Source organism: Taudactylus pleione, unplaced genomic scaffold (assembly GCF_031769625.1).
Source record: "Taudactylus pleione unplaced genomic scaffold, aTauple2 ptg000305l, whole genome shotgun sequence".
Classification (NCBI taxonomy): Eukaryota; Metazoa; Chordata; class Amphibia; order Anura; family Myobatrachidae; genus Taudactylus; species Taudactylus pleione.
In genome coordinates this window covers 8088362-8111200 of record NW_028284706.1, presented here as the reverse complement: position 1 = coordinate 8111200, position 22839 = coordinate 8088362, and the positions used below count along the sequence as shown (strand labels likewise).

Here is a 22839-nt window from a genome sequence, read left to right as displayed (position 1 = left end):
CATGACCTGGGCCACCTGTCACTCAAAGTTCCTTTCATTGCCAGGAATGTAGTACTTTTATAATAGAAAGGGATTAGCCATGTATAGTGGTAAATTAGATATCCCTGGAGTGGGCTTGGTGAGGTGATTGCCCCCTTCCTCCAGAACTGCACTTGTCAGGACGGATGGTACAAAAAGATATTGTCAAAATGGGTGACAGGAAGAAAAAGGGTGGTTAGAGATGTCTTGTAGATCCACGTCAGAATGCAAAATGAAGCTTGTAGAATCATATGCAAGTGGCAGTTCAGTGCCGGAACTTCCCACACCCTATTAGTACTATGGCACAGGTAGCATGGTAATGTACACAAGCTGACATGTTAAAATTAATAGTGTTGTGCAGTGTTGACCTCATAGAGTTAGACATAAACCCATGTTTGGGTGTAAAGTTGGTAACTCTATATTGCACATGCATACAATATGCGTAAGTGTGGGTTCCTGTGTAGACTTAGGCATATCTTAAACTCTTTAGTTGGTGTAGAGGTGGAACGGGGGGGGGCATCATATATGCCTGTGATGAAGGATCTCCGTGGAGCTTACCACCTTTCATACGTGAATGTGTTGAATGGAATATGTACTTTCTCCAGGGTCCATAGGGCTCCACAGGGAGACCTTTGGGTGTAGGTTGTGGATGAGGACACCGAGCACCACGCAGTTAAAGCTTTAGCTCCCAGGATGCACTGGTCCATCCCCCTATACCTCGCCCCCCAGGGCACCTTAGTTTCATTGGTGCCGGTCCGGAATCTGGTCACCATTATGCAGTGGGCTGCTTAGGCAGCCCAAATATCTTTCCTTTTTATGATTTGTTTATTATATAGTTTTCTGTGAGCACGCAGCAACAGACTGTCCACAGGACGTCTGCGCTGCCGCTCCGTAACCCCTCCGGGTGCCGCAACGCCAGTTTCGGCTGAGGATCTCGGCGGGCATCCCGGGGTCTTCGTTAGCCGGCCCCACAGACAGACCCAGACTGCAACCTGGACACAAGGGGACAAGTAAGGCGGGTCATTGCTAGCCGTGATCCACGCATTTTCAGTCATACCTTCTGTCTCAAGGTGTGTGGACACAGACTCCGTCCATCGTGAACCACTAGACCACCAGGGTACCTATAGAGCGGGAATCCAGCATCCTGGTGGGTAAACAATCAGCATGTGGAGGCCAGCTTTCCCCATTAAAGAGGCCCCTTCAGCTCAGGGTGTCGTTCCTTGGAGGTCTCGCTTCCCTGAGCTGCTCTCCTCCGACCATGCCCCCTCTGAGGTCTCCGGTGGCCATTTTCTCCAGGCACAGCCACAGGGATACGCAGGGTCCAGTCCCCCTACATACTTCTCCCTGGAGTTAGCGTATGTAGCTTGACAAAGACGCCAGAGCAGCGTTGAAACGCGTAGGTGAACTTCCTGCCAAGAATACCTGATTGTCGCAGACACTTGATGCAAAAAAAGACACACAGCCTCACTTCTCCAGCCATCTCTCTATCATTGAGTTTTGCTCCTTGCTGTACAATCCTGGAGCACCCGACCAGCTCAGCCGCACAGGCGAGTACTCAGCTCCTGTTTCCAAATCAGCTGGCACATCCACCTGCTCCCCATTGCATGCGGTTGGTTTTCCTTCAAGGACACCGCACATCAGCGCTCCATTCCTCCTGAATCCACCGGGGTCTGTTGCCGGAGGAGGACTTGATTTCCAGCAGGTAGGAACACTGCTGCTGCCGCAGATGCTATACGGAGATCCAGACTCCCGATAACAAGGTTTGAGCCTTCATAATGACACTGATTCCCACTGCTTAACAAAAACAACACCGTCTACCAGCGCTTCATTCCCCCTGAACTCACCGGGGTCTGTTGCCGGACGAGGAGTATAATCTCCGCAGTCAGGAATACTGCTGCTGCCGCAGAAGATTCACGGAGATCCAGGCTCCCTTCAATAAGGTTTGAGCCTTCATAGTGACACCGTGATCCCCTCTGCTATTTTTTCATCACAGGGACTTCGGCTGGTAGCGCTACCTATTACCACTTAAGGAACCTGTCCCTTCCTACTACTTCATATGGCTGGCAAGTATAGTTATACATTTTGAACTTGTTTTGAATTCCATCTATTAGAAACTACTGAGGACACTGTCTGTGTGAGATACAGGACTAAATGTTTAAGATTTTGCAACAACTTTGCTACAATGTCTATTTTATAATACATGTACAATCAGAGGTATACAAATTACTGTTTTGATATATTTTATACATTTGACAATAAAATATAATTTTAAACTACCGAACCTTGTTACATTGTATACACCACTTGATTTCCTGCTGCTTTCTCTATTTTTATGTTTATTTAATTATTGGGATTGACTAACCCAATCAGCTGTGACATATTAAGGTGTGTTATCCACTCATCAAGTGCCTAGGTTCTTTTTCCATTAAAACGCAGGCAGGCCTTCCTGTACCGGCTACTGTTACTGCTCACTCTACCCGCTCTCTGGGGTCCTTGTGGGCAGCTCGCCGTGGCGCCTCAACTAAACATCTTTGTAAGGTGGCCACGTGGTCCTCTGTCCGTACCCTTAGGGGGTTCTATGATTTTGATACATTTGCCTCTCAGAATGCTTCATTTGGGCGCTGGGTTCTTCTCTCAGCGCAGGAACGTCCCCACCCTTAAATGCCTGCTTTGGGACATTCCTAAGGTCTCCTTGTGGAGCCCTATGGACCATGAAGAAGAAAATGAGAGTTATGGTAAAACTTACCTGTTAACTTTCTTCTAAGTCCATAGGATCCACAGGGCACCCGCCCTGATGCACCTGGCTTCATAAGGGCTCTGTTTCTGGTCACCGGTTTCCTGGCTCCTCCGTGAGAGTGTGTTTCTTGTGTGTACCAGTCTTCCTTCTCACTTCTTCTCCAGACTTTGGCTTGTCACAAACTGAGGTGCCTCTGGCTTTGGGGCGGGGTATAGGGGAATGGACCGGTGCATCCTGGGAGCTAAAGCTTTAACTGCGTGGTGCCCGGTGTTCTCATCCATCACCTAGACCCCAAGGTCTCCCTGTGGACTTCAAAGAAGGAGAGTTAACAAAGGTAAGTTTTACAGTAACTGTCATTTTAACACTCATTCCAGACACTATTACTATAGTGTCATTCAAATTGGGCTGTGCAATGCCCATGTAACTTTTGAGAATTTAATTAACAATTTCCTATGGAAACTCTTGGTCAACTGTGTTCTCATTTATTTAGATTAAGGCCCTGATTCAGAGCTGCTCGCAAAAAGCTCTGAATCAGGGCGGCCACTTTTTTTTTTTTAAACCGGCCTCCTGGTCGCTCGCTAAGCTGTGGGTGACCACCCACAGCTTTTGCGAGCGGCCTGGTGACCATTGGGCTTGCGAGGAGACCCTTGTGGTAGGGTCTCGTCTGCCGCAAGCCCCAGTGAGCTTCCGGCTCTAATAGAGCCGGAAGTTCACTACTGACATCACTGGTGATGTCAGTAGGACCGCCCACAAACGGCAGGCGTTCCTTCAGGAACACCTCCGTTTGTCTGCCCTCCCCGCCTACAAAACGGGGCGAGCTGTCGATCAACATCGACAGCCGCCCCGTTTTGCTGCGAGCCCCGGAGCGAGTGAGTTCTCGCTCCCTCCCGGGCTCGCGCGTGCGCGCTGCCCAGCCATCGACCCGCTTGCGAGTGGGTCTGAATCAGGCCCTAAATCCCTATTTACTCTCTTTCACTTTCTCCGTATCAGGAGATTTTTTTGGTGTTACAGAAACTCATCGAACTCCAACTGCAAGCTAAGTTGGAAAAACTTTAAATTTAAGATCACATTGTGTCCTTTTTAGGATATTTCTTTTTAACTGAGGATTTTTCCATGTAGCCAAAGTATGAGATGTACTGGAAAGGAATTTACCTACCAATCTGAATGCCATCAAAAGGAGTCATCAACTGTTATAGGAGATTTACTCATGACTTCCCAGTGTTTTGAGGCTCCTATTGCAACACTGAAAAATAAGGTTTTCCAAGCACCTGAGTCACACCTGAGGTAAAAGGTTTTTAACTGCTACAGTTAAAACAGGTATTTCAAACATCACAAACCAACATATAAAACCTACAAAATTCAGCCTGTATCATATAAAAACAACAAATTATGTCATATAAAAAGTATTTAATAAAGAACCTCTCTGGATAATAGTAGTTGTCACAACTTTCGGATGGCAATTGGACACAACCCGTATTTGGGGATTGGCGTGACCTATTTCTGAGGCGCGGAGTCTAATGTGCCGGCGGTGTTCACCAGGGACCCTCGCAAGAGGGTATGGGCTTGGCTGCATCCGACACACATGTCGCGGCCCTCAGTATAGGTTCCCCTATACAGGTGCTGGTGAATTCTGGATAGAGTGGAGAAGACTTTCAGAGTAGTGAACAGACAGGGTCAGTACCAAACGGACAAGGTACCAGGGAGCAGATGTGTGCAGGTCGCAGAGGATAGCCAAGGTCAGAACCAGATTACCAAACGCAGTAACAGGGATTAGACAAAAGCAGGTCAGAAACAAAGCCAGGATCAGGAACAGACTTGCAGAGGCTGATTGCAGGAATGCTCTAATCAGTGCAGCTGGTGATTACACTGAGCTGGATAATAGACTGCAACTGATGTTTGCTGAGTAAGTTCACTGGAACAGCTTGTGATTCCTAAACTGGAATACAGCAGCACACAGATCAGGACACAGAAACTGTAGATATAGAGCCAGATGGCAGTGATGGTTTTCTGCACAAAGGAGCCACAGGATAGACCTTAACACTGGGAAGCAACTCTTTGCTCTGGCACCAGTGGGAGTTCTCACAGGGGATATGAAGCTGCTGCCAGTCCCTGATAGGCTGCTGAGGTTAGCTGAGGCAGGAGCACTCCCACTGGAAGAATGCTAGCAGCCGACATAGTGCATGATGGTGATGTCAGTGCATGGTTCTCGGACAAGGTCAAGCAGAAATCCTGACCTGCAGCAAATGGTAATGTAAGTCACACAATTTGAGCAGAGTGTGGCAGTAGTTACATAAGTAGCACAACTCAAACAATATAGCAATATGGGCTTGTATACTGACCACATCAAGTTGCCAGCATTTATATCTTCTATTTAAATGTTCTCATGAAAGAATTCTCTGTATATAAGAATGATATCTATTAGATGTTGGTACTTATTAGTTCCTGTCTGTAATTAGTAGTATACGGTACCGTATGTTAATAGTCCTGAAAAATTGTGACTATATTGCCAGTTAGTAGTTCCAGTATCTGTATACTTTATGGCAGCCAGATGCATAACAATAAGTGCTGCAGATAAAGAATTGTACCGGGTGGTTGCCGGGGATCTGGACAGGGTGTTAGGTGCAGCTGATTACCACTCGCTAGTGGCTGCTGCTATCATAGATGCAGCCTTCACAGTCATATATTATGGAGAGGTCCGTGTTGTAATTTCCAGAGTGATTGACAGGAAGTGCCGTTTGCAGGTGGTAATGGAGGGGTGGTCGCAGAACGCAGGTGTGCCAGTGCGTTGGAACGCCTTGCAGGGGCGTGCATAAATTATCCACTGCGATGCCCTACGCAGCCTGAGGCCTGATAGCGTGTGTGGAAGTTAGCAATATATATATATTGTACATGAGTAACTTACCAATTCTTACCATTCTTGTTCTTAAATAACTAATTTGGGATTTTTTTTATATTATGTTTCAAAATACTATAATGAAGGTACTTATTGATTGAAAAAACTGAGGCCTCTGTTACACTAATGGCTAAAGCACCCCTAACTTTGACAAACATTCATCATGGGGTCATTACCCCTGCTACCCCTGTTGAAGCATGTCAACTGAGTTACCCTGAGGGCGTAGACTGGACTACACTTATCAAAATTAATTCAACATTTATTCCTTCTACTGTATATTATGTAGACTCCTTATCCATAGACTTAGCAGTGCCAGTCTACTAGAACATAAATTCCACCAATCTGCACCAGCTACAAGTTTGCCTCCCCTTTCAGGGCATCGATTGTGATTCAAGATCCCCTTGATTAGCTCTTAGGACTGATATGTTGGGTACCCCTTTGATTTTGTGAGATTTTGTAGCAACAATAGATTACATACTACATGCCAGGGCTAAACGGGGTGTTGGTGGTGGTGGGGTTACTGAATAATGTCTCTTTTAAATATCTATTCTACTACATAGTTACACTGAATGTGTGGTACAAATGCTGTTTGGATAAACTCAAATTTCAAGAGAGACCAATCCTGATTGTCAGGGTGCTATGGAGAGCTCTTATCGCTGGACCAGTAAAAGTGCTCATAAGATCTCTTCTAACAGAGGGAGATTCCAGGTAGCAGATACCTAGAAAAACATGACAAGCTGCTGGGATTTGGCAGAAGAGGTAAGATGTTCGTCAAGCTGTCACTTTCCATTGAAAGACTCACTGAGGAGTACCATACCTAAAGCATCAGTCGTAATCCTCTAGGACAGGCGCGTATCTATAATGGGTGCAGGGTGTGCGGGGAACACGGGCCCCTGGATCCAGGGGGGCCCCGCACCGCACACCCTGCACCCATAATATTACTTCCCTCTCCGGAGTCCCACGTCGGCGCGGGGGTCCGGCACTGTAAAATGACTGGAAATTGCCCACCGCGGACATTTTCCCGTCATTTGCGGATGCGCAGTACAGGGAAAATGGCCGCTGCAGCCATTTTCCCGGAGACCTGTGCATACACTATAGACTCTGGGCACACTTTATAACTCCAGTGCTGGCCGCGCACAGCTCAGTGCGCTGCCGGGCGGAGAGGAGGGGGCCCATTTCGGAGACTGCACACGGGCCCCCTCCTCTCTAGAAAAGCCCCTGCTCTAGGAGTATCTGGCCACTCTTGGACCCAATGCATTGTAAAGGAGATGGCCTCATTAATGGAAGCCATCATGAAGGTCTGGTGCAACTGCCATTTCTATCCCAACCATTTAATGGCTATACTGAACAGAGTAATCCTTGACTAAAGGCCCCCATACATCAGAGATGGATTGCAGCAATCATGCAATTTGCAATTGATTGTGTATAAAAATCTGCAATGTATGGGCTTCACAGATCGCAGATTGCAACCAAAAAGTAATTGGAATTGTTTAATCAGATTGTCCAACATGTTGGATTTCACAGATCGATTGGGGCTGTAGATTGCTAGTGTATGGACATGATCAGCAGATTTGCAGACCGTTTCTAGCAAAATGATGGGCCTTTCAAGATTGCCAGATCTGTGTTTGCTGCAATCGATCTGCAAATCACTGAAAAAGATCTGTAGTGTATAGGCGCAGATTGCTCGATTGGGAAATCCTAAGATCGGGCAATAAATCTTCAAATTGTTCAATTGTGGTTTTCAGATTGCTGATGTATGGGGGCCTTAAGTGGCATGTCTAGCTGGACTTGTTTAGTTAGTATGTGGAAGGACAACATTAAAACTGATGGCAAAATCAGTACAATCGGTTAGTCACAGCCGGGGCATTCCATGCCAAATCATCACAAAAAAAGTAACTTTTCAACCCGACCATCTCAGATTTTTGTGAAATTTGGTAGGATGGTAGATGGCATAAAGTAACCTTCATATGTAACATTTTAGCCCTCAGTGATACACGGTGTTCATGCTACAGGGTTGCAAACATGACAAAAAAATTTAAAACTTATACTTGCAAGGTCAACTAAAACAAATCATAACTTTGCTTCTAATTGCGGTAGAATTTTCATGTTGGCCTTGTGTTGAAGCTAAGGGACCATAGGTTTCATAAAAATGTTTTATATTTAAATATTGACTTTTACATTCCAAGGTCACATGATGCGACCTTTGACCTTGAATAACTAAAAAAGTTGTTTAAATTTTTTGTACATATAGTATGTCATACACTTATATACAATCTCTCTTTGGTGAATATATCCTTTTTATAACTTTTTAAAGCTTTCTTTTTGCAAGTTTTCTTCTTTCATTCTTTTCCTCTTTATAGGTGATGCTCCAACATTGCTTAAACTTTAATTTAATGACTGGAAAGCTGATTCAGTCCTGCATGTTGCCACTTCCGTGTCACTTTCCTTATCAATTGATGTGATTGGTCCTTCCTCAGCAGTTACAGAATCCCTTTTAATTTGTTTCCTACAGTTATCACAAATCATTCGATCACTTTGACACGTGGCTGTAAAGTGATCGCAAATACGCGCTATAGCGTGTATTTTACCCGGTATTGAGGACCGGGGACTCACTTTTTCAAAATGGGTGGGTCCCTGGAGACGCGCTTTGCTGCAGCCAATCCCTGGCTCTCTGATGATCTAGAAAAAGCGGGGGTGGGGTCAGGGCAGACTTATTTAGCGCCTTTACTGGACCATGTAGCGGCGCTGCAGTGACATGCGGCTTCGTGACACTGCCCCTGCTCCTGGATTGAATACTGCCTCCAGTAAGTATGAATGGGTAGCGGGTGGGGGTTTGGTGGTGAGCAGGGTGACTGGTGCTCAGGGCTGGCTTGGGGCATGTCCCAGCTGAGCTGCAAGGGTGCCACTATGTAATGTGTGCTGTGTAGTTGCTGCCAGGACGCGCTCCCAGGGCCCGGAGTACACATGTAACGGGCCCGGAGAGTTGGGAGGCCCGCTATTGACTGTATCGGCTAGGGGGAGTTGCCCCGACAGCTATGTATACTTGCCGGCCCGGCAGCATAGAGTGGGGTGTGACAGGCAGCCTTACAGAGAATCAAATTGACTACCTGTCATTCAGTGTAGCGGCCATGCAGAGCTCAGTGTGGTGAGCAGGTAAGGTCCCGAGACTGCTCACGACATCGATGTACAAAGTACTAAAGAGCCAACAGAGCTCCCTGCAGCCAGCACACTGTAATGACAGGCAGGAAATCTGATGACACTGCTGCTGGGCACGTCAGTGTATGTAGAGCTGTCCCACACACCACCCCCCTAATTTCCCGCTGCTTGTGTATTAAAAAAAAATCATCTGCAGTTCTCTGACACCCCCCCCCATCTCCACCACCAGATACAGTATTTCTGTCAATGGCTAATGTGTATATATATATATATATATATATATATAGGTGTGCATCTGCCCTAACCCCCATGTGTCTCCACCTGCCCCCATGTGTGCCTTTGCCTTACATCATGTGTGCCAATACCCATCCTTTATGTGTTCCTCTGCCCACCCAGCCATTATGAGCATCTGTGTGGGGGGGAGCACTCATCATCAGGGGGATTGGGGAGCACTATTAGTTTAATTTATTCTGGGCCTCACAAATTCTAATGCAACCCTGCCTGCACCCACCATGCTGCATCCTTGTAGGCTGCCAGCACTGGACTTTTCCAGAAGGCTCAGTCGCAGCCCGATCCTGGCATGACCCAGAGACAGAGATGCATTGACATGATATCACGGAGCTGCATGCCGCCTCCCGCTACAGTTATGCAGAGTTTGGGAATCTCTAAGATATACTATCTTAGTCCCTTGTATCATACATACCTACTCTCCTGAAATGGCTGGAAGCCTCATGAAAATTGGATGGTGCTCCCGGACCCCGGTAAAGCAGGCAAGTCTCCCGGCCGGCTGCCTACCGATAACCCCCCCCCCTGTGAACCCCCTTACAGCTCCCACACAAACCCCTGCACACTGAATTGCATCATCATGGCCCCTCCCTCTGCTTCACAATGTCGGTAATCCCAGCATTGTGTAGCAGTGGCAGGGACAAAATGACGTGATCGCATGGTCACACCCGCTGCTCCGCTTCTAATGCCGGGTAATATCCCTAGCCACACCCCCTATGCTGAGATGGCTGCCCCCTCCCGGAGGCAAGTACAGTCTGTCTTGTATCACTAGTTCTCAGTGCAGAAGCTGCAGCCAGATTGAGTGGTGCAGACTAATGGCCATCCCGAGAACAAAGAGAGACACTACATGCAGGGCCGGTTCTAGACATTGTGTAGCTCAGGGCGAAAGTTCCCAGTTGCCCCCCCCCCCAAAAAAAAAAAAGTGAAAGAACTTTTTTTAGATGGCGTTCCTCTGCGAGTGCAAAAAGCGCAAGCACTTCCAGAAAGGGGGCCTGTCCTTTGTCACTGCAGTGTAAATGTGATACTGTCCTTTAGAAGGTAGGTAGGTAAATACTTACTTTTTATATTCTTAATACAGTTTTTTTTTATAGTACACACTAGGGTCCATTTTAGTCAGCAGCCAATTAACATACAAGTATTTTTTGGATTGTGGGAGGATGTACACTATTCGGATATTTATACAGCTGAGCGAATATCGGCAATCTGTGCATGCATCAAGGTATATTACAGTAGTTGCTCACAGTGCCTATTTACTCCAGTGTGATTGACAGTAAGGGTGCGCTTGGTGAAGGTAACGGGAAGCAGTGGCAAAGAACGCTGACATGTTGCAACAGTTTTCGGAGTGTGTCACAGCCGCTGGCAAGGGTGCAAGGATGTGGGAGCAGCAGGATTGCTACTCCGAAGGCGCCTGTTTCCAGCTTATGGGGTGCCCGGAGAGGTATCCTCGCTACATAGCCAAGCTTAGAGCATGTCCTTAGGATGTGCCCATATTCTTGCTTTTCCTGCTTGTTCTGTGACGTCATGATGTAAGGTACAGAGTAATAGCCCAGGGTGCCTCTGCACCTTGGTACAGCTCTGGTACTGATTATAGATTAGTAATGAGTGTTATTATTGGTATTATAGAGCAGTGCGGAGTATGACTTTTACACATATATAGGGGAATTCAATATAGGTGCGAAAACTCAGTTTTTGCGTTAATATCGCACCTATGACATCATTATCACAGGTTTTAGTTTTACACCGTATTCAATTTCAAAGACTTTTCGCAGGCTCGAAAAGTCTTTGATAAAAAACAGGGATAACTTTTCACCATTGAATAGGTGTCGAAAAAAAGTGCAGAATTGGGGTTTAGGGGTGCAGGCTTAAAAAAAAACAGCCTGCACCCCTGGGAATGACATTTAAAAAATAACTGTGTCAAAAAAAGTAAAAAAAAAAAATAGGGACACCCCAAAAAATTAATTAAAAAATTGGGGTGAAAAAAAAAAATGGGAAAAAAAGTTTAAAACTAGGGAAATAGGTTCAGGGTTATTCTGTAAGTATGCGGCAGGTGTTTTCTAGAATAGGTGCACAAATGCAGAACTTTTAAAAACTTACTTTAGGGACATCAAAATATGCTAGTACCCATTTTCATGTACCCCAAATTTGATGGGACCACTTAAAAAAACAAAAAAAATAACCCAAGTGCTCTTCTGCATCACTTCTTCAATGTCGGGGAAAAAGCACCTGCTGCAGCTGTTTAAATCCCCGACTTTCATTTGCAGGCTAAAACGGGGTGACCCATAGTGATCCCCCATGTTTTTACAACTTTAGGGGGGTCCTACAATTTTTTCCAAGAAAATTTTGTTTTGTAACGCAAATCCCTCTTCGCCAGGTCCCGTTTTCGGAGGATTTATATTGAATACGGGGATAAAGCGGGCGTGTGCCCGATACTCTATCCCTGAAAATTCTCCGATGTGGAGCGAAAAGTCCAGCACGGACTTTTCGCTCCCATATTAAATACCCCTCATAGAGGAGCACTGATTGTGTCTGTTACTATTATAGAGGAGTACTGAATGTGTCTCTCATTATTATAGAGAATTACTGTGTGCCAGGGCCGGATTATAGGTGGGACGGACATGGCGGTCGCCCAGGGGCATGCCACTGATAGGGGGCATGCCGACACTGACACAACTGCTATAGTCTGCTCCCGGCAGTTGCTTGATGACTTTGCAATGCTGCAGCTGCCTGTCAGAAGAGAGAGGAGAGCCACCGAGGGGAGAGACTCTGAAGATAGTGATGGGTGAGTACATTTGGCAATGGAGGTCATTTAAGAACCAGCAGAGAGTTGCAGGAGGTAGGGGGAGGAGCATACATTTAAATACATACAAGGTGGTGTAGGGGTTTGTGTGAAGCACATTAAAGAATGTGCAGACTAGGCAGGGGTTAAAGTGGGCCGGCACGGGGTGGAACTGCGTTCCGTCCGCTCTATTTATTTATTATTAACAGTTTCTTATATATCGCAGCATATTCCGTTGCGCTTTACAATTGGAAACATAAATAGAACAAAACTGGGTAGTAACACACAGATATACAGGTAGGGAGGCCCTGCTCGTAAGCTTACAATCTATAGGGAAATAGGCATTGATACACAAGGATAGGTGCTATATATTGCAATTTTGGTCCAGCCAGAATGGAGAGTTTCTTGGTGGGGTGCATGATCCAGTCACACAGGAATGTTGGCCAAATATCAGGAGGATGTGAAAGAAATACAATGTGTGAGGTTATTTGTGGATTGTGAAAGGGGATGTAATTAGATATGGAAGCTATGAAGGTTATGTGGGCGATTCTGGAATCTGATAAGCTTGCCTGAAGAGGTGAGTTTTCAGGGAACGCTTGAAGGATTGGAGACTAGAAGAAAGTGTTATTGTGCGTGGTAAGGCATTCCATAGAGTGGGTGCAGCATGAAGCAAGTCCTATAACCGTGAGTGGGAGCAAGTAATGCGTGGGGATGCGAGACGCAGATCTTGTGCTGAGCGCAGAGGTCAGGTTGGGAGATATTTTGAAATGAGTGAAGAGATGTATGTTGGTGTGGTTTGGTTAATATCCTTATGTGTAAGTAAAAGTATTTTATATTGAATACGGTAGAAAACCGGCAGCCAATGGAGGGACTGACAGAGTGGTGCAGCAGACGATGAACGTTTGACAAGGAAGATATATGGAGGCGGAACCAGTTTCGCCTCCTCCAGCCCACCTTACCCGGCCAGTCAGCCCTGCAACGCAGGTTGGCGGGCGCACGCTGAGATTTTGTTACCATTGGGCATCTGGTTCCTTTTCCTACAGTGGCAGCCGGAGGAAGGAGGTCACTCCTGAGCCTTGCTGCCGCAGTGGGCACTATGGGAGATACGTCATGACGTCTCTCCCATAGCTCCGAGGAGCAGCCAGTCGGACGGCAGCGGGGCTTAAGGTAAGTATTGTGTGTTACTGTTTATTTTTGTGTAAGGGGCACTACTACAGGAGGCTTTACCACTGGGAGGCACTACTAATGGGGGCACTGCATAATGGGTACCACTCCTCTGGGCACTGCATAAGTCACCACTACTGGGGGCACTACCACTGTGGGCACTGCATAAGGGACACCACTGCTGTGGGCATTGTATAAGGGGCACCACTACTGTGGCCATTTTGTAAAAGGGGCACTACTGTGTGTCACAACATGAATAAGGGACACTACTATGTGGTGTAATGTAAATCAGGGGCACTATGTGTAATGTGAATAAGATTGCCACTGCGTGGCATAATTTTTAATTGGGAATACTATTGTGTGACCACGCCCCCTTCTTTTGAGATCACGCCCCTTTTTGCACCGAGCGCCTAAAGTACGCACTGTCCCTGTATTAAATAAGCACCGTGGATGGGGGATTGAGTCTCTACTACGTCTATAGGACCACTTTAAGCACTGAGACTAGGGATGTGGCGGCTGAGTACATTTAAGAAGTTAATAAAGCAGATGGGAGCACAATACATAACACAATGGGAAGGCATTAAAAAGCATAGATCTAGGTTTGGTGTTGTGTTTGGGGAACATTAAATAACTTACAGACAAGGGGGTGATGATGAGCAACATAAAAAATAGAGAGGGGGGCACAATTCAGGACATCTGATGGGGAAGCACAATACATAACATATATGGAGGCATATATACACATATGGGGGCACAGGAATCGGTATGTAATGCCGCCGGATGTATTGCCGGCAGATTAAATAACGATGCTGGAAGCCCGAACCATCAGGATCCTGACTGGGGCTGGCTCTCTAACCCTCCCCTAGTGGTGCCTAACCCTAACCTCCCCCTGGTGATCCCTAACCCGTCCTTCCTGCACCCTAAACAACCTTCCCGGGGAGGGTGCCTAACCCTAACCTCCCCCCAGTGGCACCTAGCCCTATCCCCTCTTCCCCTAGCCTGACCCTAAGGCCCCTAAAACTAACCCACCCACAGGCTATACGAGCGTGCTTTGTGATGGCCGCGATGGTCGAGACCATCGCGACCATCGAAATTGCGAGCCGGAGCCTGCGGTTGAGGTTTTCAACCGCAAGCTCCGGAGTGATTTTGGCTCTATCAGAGCCAAAATCACTCCCACTGACATCACTAGTGATGTCAGTGGGCCGGCTTCTGACGGGAGGCGTTCCCGTGGGAACGCCCCGTCAGGGAGGCACGCCCCCAGCACGCCCACCAAAGGGGGCGTGCTGTCAATCAACATTGACAGCACGCCCCCTTTGATCGGACACAACGAGCGAAGGACTTTCCTTCGCTCGTCGCGTCTGACGCATGCGCACGACGGAGCTCCCTCCGTCGTGCGCATGCTCAGTGCATAACATCGACCCACTTGCGAGCGGACAGCCGCTCGCGAGTGGGTCTGAATCAGGCCCATGGTTTATTAACATTGCTGCAGTGATCATAACACTCAAAAAAGCAGCAGGGCGTCAGCTACCAAGTGTAAAGTGCCCTTGTGGAGAGTTTTAAGTAGATGATCATATGAGTGGGGGAAGGAAAAGCACATAAGGGAAGAGGGCTGGGTGTGTGTGTCATTATTATAGGGGAGCACTGAGTGTGCCTAATGGTGCGTACACACTAGGCGATCAGGAAAGACAGTACGATTATGACATCGTAATCGTACCGTCGTTCCTGATCCCCTGTAGTGTCTGCACTGAACGATCAGTCGTTCAGTGCAGGCACTGTCCATCATTCCTGCACATGCCAATCTGTCGTTATCGTCAGATTGTGCTGCATGTTCAGGCGATGGACAATGTCGGAAACAACCAGCGGGAGTGCGCATCGCTGGTCATTTCCGACATAAAAGTGCACGATTTGCGTACGATTACTGAGCGATTGCACGATTACGATGTCATAATCATGCAGTCGCTCAGTAATATCGCCCAGTGTGTACCCACCATAACACTATTATAGAGGAGTACTGTGTGTGTGTGTCACTATTATAGCGGAGCACTAAGTGTGCCTGACACTTATAGAGGAGCACTGTGTGTGTGTGTCACTATTATAGCGGAGCACTGAGTGTGCCTGACACTATTATAGAGTACTGTGTGTGTGTCACTATTATAGTGGAGCACTGAGTGTGCCTGACACTATTAGTAGAGGAGTACTGTGTGTGTGTGTGTGTCACTATTATAGCGGAGCACTGAGTGTGCCTGACACTATTATAGAGGAGTACTGTGTGTGTGTGTGTGTCACTATTATAGCAGAGCACTGAGTGTGCCTGACACTATTATAGAGGAGTACTGTGTATGTGTCACTATTATAGCGGAGCACTGAGTGTGCCTGACACTATTATAGAGGAGTACTGTGTGTGTGTGCGTGTCACTATTATAGAGGAGTACTGTGTGTGTGTGTCACTATTATAGCGGAGCACTGAGTGTGCCTGACACTATTATAGAGTACTGTGTGTGTGTGTGTGTGTGTGTGTCACTATTATAGCGGAGCACTGAGTGTGCCTGACACTATTATAGAGTACTGTGTGTGTGTGCGTGTCACTATTATAGCAGAGCACTGAGTGTGCCTGACACTATTATAGAGGAGTACTGTGTGTGTGTGTGTCACTATTATAGCAGAGCACTGAGTGTGCCTGACACTATTATAGAGGAGTACGGTGTGTGTGTGTGTGTCACTATTATAGCAGAGCACTGAGTGTGCCTGACACTATTATAGAGGAGTACTGTGTGTGTGTGTGTGTGTCACTATTATAGCAGAGCACTGAGTGTGCCTGACACTATTATAGAGGAGTACTGTGTGTGTGTGTCACTATTATAGCAGAGCACTGAGTGTGCCTGACACTATTATAGAGGAGTACTGTGTGTGTGTCACTATTATAGCGGAGCACTGAGTGTGCCTGACACTATTATAGAGGAGTACTGTGTGTGTGTGTGTGTCACTATTATAGCGGAGCACTGAGTGTGCCTGACACTATTATAGAGGAGTACTGTGTGTGTGTGTCACTATTATAGCGGAGCACTGAGTGTGCCTGACACTATTATAGAGGAGTACTGTGTGTGTGTGTGTGTCACTATTATAGCGGAGCACTGAGTGTGCCTGACACTATTATAGAGGAGTACTGTGTGTGTGTGTCACTATTATAGCGGAGCACTGAGTGTGCCTGACACTATCACAGAGGAGCACTGAATATGACTTATTGTTATAGAAGTGTACTGAGTGTGCCTGACACTATTATAGAGGAGTATTGTGTGTGTGTGTGTGTCACTATTATAGCGGAGCACTGAGTGTGACTGACACTATTATAGAGGAGTACTGTGTGTGTGTGTCACTATTATAGCGGAGCACTGAGTGTACCTGACACTATTATAGAGGAGTACTGTGTGTGTGTGTCACTATTATAGCGGAGCACTGAGTGTGCCTGACACTATTACAGAGGAGCACTGAATATGACTTTTATTGTTATAGAAGTGTACTGAGTGTGCCTAACACAATTATAGAGGAGCACAGAGTGTGGTTGTTCCTATTATAAAAGAGTATGAAGTGTGGGTATCGCTATTAAAGAGGAGTACTGAGTATGGGTGTTAATATTATAGAAGAGTAGGAAGTATGGCTGCTACTAATATTAGTAATGAGTGTGGGCTATTACTAATATATAGTAGTACATAGTATTGCTCTGTTTCTGCAGAGTGATTGCCATTCATATAGAGCCCTGCAATAACTGAGTGTGACTGTGTAAGTAGCTTTTCTTTTGAAGTGTACTTCCACCTCCCTCACAAGGGAAAAAAAAACACCCACTCTTACAATCATTGCAGCACTGCACTTTAAGTACTAACTGCTTTACATTTCCTCCTATGCACTCTGCAGCTTCTTTACAGTCCAGTTGAATCCTCCCTCCCAGCTCCTCTACACTGACATATGACAGCATTTCATTGCTGAAAGTACTAGGAGCCGGGCATGTCTCAAAGTTGTGCAAGATTGCTCAGGCTATGCCCCAAAAGGCTAAAGGGTTGGTGCCATCCAAGTCCTGGTGCCATAGGCTGCAGCCTCATCATCATAGGTAAACACATCATCACTCCCAGGAGACAGCTGCATGCTCCGATCATGCTTCAACGATTGAGCTTCCATAGGTAGTGTGCCAAATGTAAGTGTAAGTGTCAGCTGTGCCAATTGCTGGTCCCATGGAGCATTGTTGCAATGCTTACATAATAGACAAAACATACTCCAGTTTGCTTAGATGGAATATAGCATAGACTTTCTTTATCCATTAGTTGATTGTGAATAAAGCTGTGACCATTTTATCCCAAATACTAATTTTAGTTTAGTCATTTTACAATGCGGCAGCATTATGTGCATATGTACAGATTTACTTGTTTTAAATTGGATTGCATCTATTATGATGGTAGCGACAGGAAAAGTAGGTTGACAAATAGTTGCATTTTTCATGCATGCATAGAATGTGTCTGGAAAAAAAAAACAAAGTTGGACACATGGGAAAATGTATTTGGCTTAGTATATATGTGCCAGGTTAAAGTCAAACAATAGTATATGTACCAATTTCACGCCAGGGTAAAACAGTTTGGTTTATTCCAAGAGATGTGGCTTGTCAAGTCACCCAATTTGTACGCAATAGATTACTTTAATGAAGTGTCATATACATAGGACAGTCTGTCTGTCTCTGGGAAGTATTATTAATAAATACTAAAGTCACACTAGCAATGTAAAATACAATTAAATAAAGAAGCAAATACATAATAAAAGTACTAATACATTTCAAGTAAATGCAAACATCTTTTATATTCCCCTTTAAATTCACATTTTATTTCCTGCTGAGTACCGGATACAAATAATGCGAATAGACTGCAGCAGTCACAAAATGAATGTAACGGAAGGATCTTCGTCATCATCAGTGTGTAATTTGCACCAGTGTTACGCTTCCAGACACATCTTTATTGTGGTATGGATACGTCACATATACACAAATGAGCCCTTACTTACTCAGCTTACACTTGCACACACTTTCCCTCCTCCATTACATCTCTGTAAGCATAAGGTGTCCTAAGCGCAAGAAGCGACTGAATTGAAGCTTTTTTGTGCATATGCATAGTACAAAGATGCATATTTTACACAAAAAAGACATGTACAGTAACTCTAGTTCAGTCCCTTAGTGCTCACCTTACCATTATGATTAAATATCATTTTATTGAACTTGACAGGCTTCTGAAAATATGTTTACACAGTTGTTACTTAACAACTTGCTTCATATTGCAAAGGATGCGGCTTCCCACAAAATCTTTCTTGACCTTTAAGACGTCAGTCTGAAATGCTACAGGCCAGGAATAAACAACAGAACTTGGCTTACTTAGCCAGGCAGTGCTCTAGTTTAAAAACAGATGAATTGTTGCAGTCAGTACCATATTTAAAAGAAGGATCTTAACACACAAAGAGTTGGTAGGATTCTGCAAAGTCTGTAATAAGTAAACTGTGTAATTATCGCCCAAAATAAAACCATTGCAGTAAAAATAAAAGAAACACACTCTTGGATGTTAAAGTGACCATTATGTGTTTATTCATCTGCTAGCCCTACCCTGAACAGACTTTGCCATCTGCTATCTGCACTTGGGATGGGATATCATGAATCATCTGGTAAAGCAATGAGTGTTAACTCCTTGGCCTGCTACAACAACATGTGAGATCTGTGACACTCTTCCTTTAGTCCTTCCTGCAATGTCCCGTTTGCAATATCTTACTAGATTTACTTTTTTTACTAATTATGCAACACAAGGGAACAATTTTACATATAACATAACAGCACACCAATAATTCCACAATTAACAAAAGTTATAGAAACTGAGTATTTACATTGGGAAGGTGGATGATAGTGTAAAAGAGAGAGAATCGCATTCTCCTTTGAAAATTGAATCACTCAATTCAATTTAGTTTAGGGGTTTTTACAGCAAAGTCAATTTAGGCCTGAGTATATAAAAAAAAAAGTGAAATGAATGATCATTTTTACCCATTATTATTAGGAGTAAAAAAAGAAGCTAATTAGAGACAAGTACATGGAAGGTGTCTGAGGAGTTAATGTCCAGAACAGTCAACAGACGGATGAGAAGGGAGACTGTGTCTGGAAAGGGTGGAGATTTCCTTGTGTGTCAAACGCACACATTCACACTTTACACTGCACTATGACACGGTTCCTAACTTATTGCACTCTCTCACGCACGCACACTGTACTTACATCTATCTTCAGCCTCACTAATAAGGAAGCTTTCAGTTTGTTTCACTTTGCTTGCATCGCATAACCACCCCGCTCCGCACTTCTGTACGTTCCAAAATGTGATTCATGGATATTGCGGACAGCTGGCTGAGGTGAGATGTACAGTATTGTCTGACCTTATTCTCTACTACTGTTATCAAAAGGATCATATACAACTGTGTTCTTATTAATGTAACATTCCTTAAGGTGCCAGCTTTTACACTTCATACAATGTAATATTCTTTCATTTTAGAGTATTGTGTCCTTTGTCTATTTCTCTGACAATTTTTGCTTTTCAGGTTTTACTTTTGTTTAGACAGCTCTTAGCATGCAGTTATTGGCTCAGTTTCCAGATTTCATATTTGTTTGCTGTACGTTTACCTCTATGTTTCCTGTTGGTTGATGTATTCTTAAACTAAAATGCATATTATTATGACTGCATATATTTTTTGACAGTAATTTCCCAGCTATCATTAATTGGTTTGGGCTGTCTCTTTTTGTGAACGGAGTTGGACTCTATGCAAATTTGTGGCTATTTCTGGCTGGTCTCAGATGTCTATATATTTAGCTCTTTGAGTTGCTGGTTGGAAGATGATGCAGGGAATGTGTATGTATAGTTCCAGCTATGCTGTAACATACTGGATTTATACAGATTTTAAATGTCTTTTGCCTATTTATAACTCATTCTTCACTTTCAATTTTCTATTTCTACCTTTCTATTATTATTATAACTGTCCCTTGTACACTTCTTGTTTTTCTTCAATCAAACACTTATTTCCACTCAACATTTAGTCACAAAGTTTTTGCATCATATCTCTAAAATGTTAATTCATAAACTCTTGTGTTCCTCTTTTTTATTCCATGCAGTGCAACTTCCACCGGCTATATTACAGGTCACATGGTATGATTATTTGACAATCCATGACTTGATGTCACCATGACTCCTGTCACTCACCCTTCCTCTGCTCTTGGATCCATCGGAAGGGTGACTGCATCTGACCGCCTGGAGGCTGATAAAGCAAAATATGTGAAATCTCCACAGGTGATACATCGCAGACAAAACCCAGTCATCAACGCCAACTTTACACCGGCTTTATCAAGGAAACTGAGCTCATCACCTTGTAGTTCCAATTCACAAACTGAACACTTTTTTACAAGACGCTTTGACCCTGTTACACCACATAATGACATTGCGACAGATCACTGTCCTTATCATAGTCATACTGCTGCCATATCCAGCCCTTGCTCACCAAATCAGAGATCTGAACCAAAAACTGCTTTTTCCCCTTGCAGTAGCCTCTCTCCTGGTATGCTAAGAAGGAAACCAAATCTTAGTCAAAGTGAAATGCAGAAAGGCCAGTCACTGACTCCGAACAGCAAGTTTCCAATGTCACAGGGTTTCCTGACATGTAAACATGGAAATGACCCTCAACCAGCCACTGGAACCCCAACAACAAATCCACACTGTTTACGGCGATTCAATGGTAGAAGACTAAACCGACCTGACTCTCTTATTATTTATAGACAAAGACGAGATGTGGCACTAACTAGCAAGGAAAACAATAATGAGGAGGCAGGACTGGTGATTCGTCTTCTACAAGGGACCCCATTATTGAGAAGAAGTACGCGGTTTTCTCAGGACCCTCCTCAGGCTTGCAATCAGGAGGTACCAGTGTCACCTAGGTTACAGCAAAGAAAAGAGGGGACCTGTGTATGCCAGACAACTGGCTACAGTTCCTCTAACAAGGAAGAAGTTCAATTGAATGAGCAGTTGACTCTTTCTTCCTCTGATGCTCAAATTTTTTTTGAGAGCTGTGGACTTGAGGGCAGTTTGTTGAACATACTTAATAACTACCAAAAGGGAGAGGACACACCTATGGGTAGCCTGGAATCTATGGACAGAGTAAGTTGTGGTCTTACAGCTGCTGTGGAAGAGAAAGAGGAAAAGACTCCAGTGTCTGTAATTGAGCGGAATGCCCGTGTTATAAAGTGGATCTACAGCTGTCATCGGGCACGGACCATTAATGGGCATGGAGACAAGCAGATGTCACGGGAATCTACAGTATGACATATTTCATAATGTCATTCAAATCACAAGCCATGGAAAGTTCATGCAGGTGTGAAACAAAGAAACTGATTAAATTTCTACATCATACCAATTATTTTTCCATCCCGTTTTCTACTTTAAAATACCTGTAAACTCAACGAAATACATATTTTAAGGCTATAAAGTTTATATTATATACTCTTGTATGCCCTTTTATATTACTGTGTCATTTTCACAATGTCCTAGTGTATAGCTATATTAGTTTGCTTAAGAATGGAAAATATGTGACCAAATCAAATTTTTTTAGTTATATACATACAGTTGTTGATGTGAAAACTTAGAAGTGGCAATAGGTAAAATGTAATTTTAGTTTATGGGAATTTGATACTTTGATATTTTAGATGTGTTTTGGAGTACATAACAAAGACATTGTAAATGATGTGTTCCACACCTCTTCCTTGCATGTTTTCAGCTCTCCTGTTGACACTCACTCTGTTCTACTGGATCCTTTCTTTATTTCTGCTCCTGTCTACGTCCATTAGACCCTGCTCCTCTTTTATTAAAAAATAATCATTATATCCGTATAATTATTACAGGCAATACTTTGTAGTAGAATGAGGGAGACAAAAGAGGGTGCAATATTCCTAATCTGTCATTAATGTAGCATCTGTGAATATATCACTTTATGCTTCCCGGCCATAGCACTTTTTCCCGAGCTAGTTCAGGTGAAACACAGATGACATGACTCCTTGATGGCATAGTCCCAAGTAATTGTGGCTGATTGAAACCTGTCTCTAGCCTTGTCATATTACTTTGTGTTTTGGATCCCAGCTCAGATTTCTCCTTTAAGGTTAGGTATAATATCATCTCTTCTTGTTGATGTTTCTCGGGCAACAAGCCCAAGTCACTTTACAGGTGTTTTTTTTTTATACACCAACAAGAATAAAAAGAAACAATCTAGAAGAAGCCATTACTAACTTACTATTAGTAAATTGAGGGAGCATAATTATTTTACTTGCCTATGTTTTGTTAGTCACAAACTAATGGACTATTGGATATTTTCAGCTCTGCCTATGTCACAGAATTATGGGAGAATCTGTAATACCTTTGGGTCATTTCATTAAGTGACACAGTTACTTGGGGAAACATCTCTAGCCATTGCTCTCCCTAGGGCGTAGTCTTTAGTCGCTCTTGCTTCTTAGGTCTGCTAGTTTACTGGTGAGGAAACTCCACTTGAATGGTGTCTCCTCTGCTGGTTGAGCTTCATGTTGCTCTGGTGGAGGCTCTGACAGCACACCTCTTGCCTCGGAGTGCTCAGCAGAGCTCTGATGCCATCTGCTAGAGAACACATCCCAAAGAGCTGAGGGACTTTTCTGTGGAAGGTTTTCTGGAGGATGTGAAGGATGTGAAGAGGGAGATCTGCAGAAAAGCAGCAATTATTAGTTCTCCACTGACCAAAAAC

The 22839-nt window shown here is 44.5% G+C and overlaps 2 protein-coding genes across 5 annotated transcripts in view; one reads left to right on the top strand and one right to left on the bottom strand.

Moving 5' to 3' along the window:
* Positions 1 to 17677: 17677 nt before the first annotated feature.
* CUNH1orf232 (chromosome unknown C1orf232 homolog) overlaps positions 17678 to 22839 on the bottom strand; it is a 71455-nt gene continuing 66293 nt past the window's right edge. For all 4 annotated transcript variants that reach the window (XM_088442092.1, XM_088442090.1, XM_088442091.1 and 1 more), the window contains one exon: positions 17678 to 22796. In XM_088442092.1, the coding sequence (XP_088298218.1) occupies positions 22559 to 22796 (238 nt within the window). In that variant the 3' untranslated portion in view covers positions 17678 to 22558. The remainder of the gene's footprint in view (positions 22797 to 22839) is intronic.
* Positions 18929 to 21575, top strand: FAM110D (family with sequence similarity 110 member D). The gene is made up of 2 exons (XM_088442088.1): positions 18929 to 19443; positions 20198 to 21575. The coding sequence occupies exon 2, from the start codon at positions 20268 to 20270 to the stop codon at positions 21396 to 21398; it is 1131 nt and encodes a 376-aa protein (XP_088298214.1). The 5' UTR covers positions 18929 to 19443; positions 20198 to 20267; the 3' UTR covers positions 21399 to 21575.

Coding starts and splice junctions, on each gene's coding strand:
- FAM110D (XM_088442088.1), top strand. CDS start 20,268: ATGACTCCTGTCACTCACCCTTCCTCTGCTCTTGGATCCATCGGAAGG.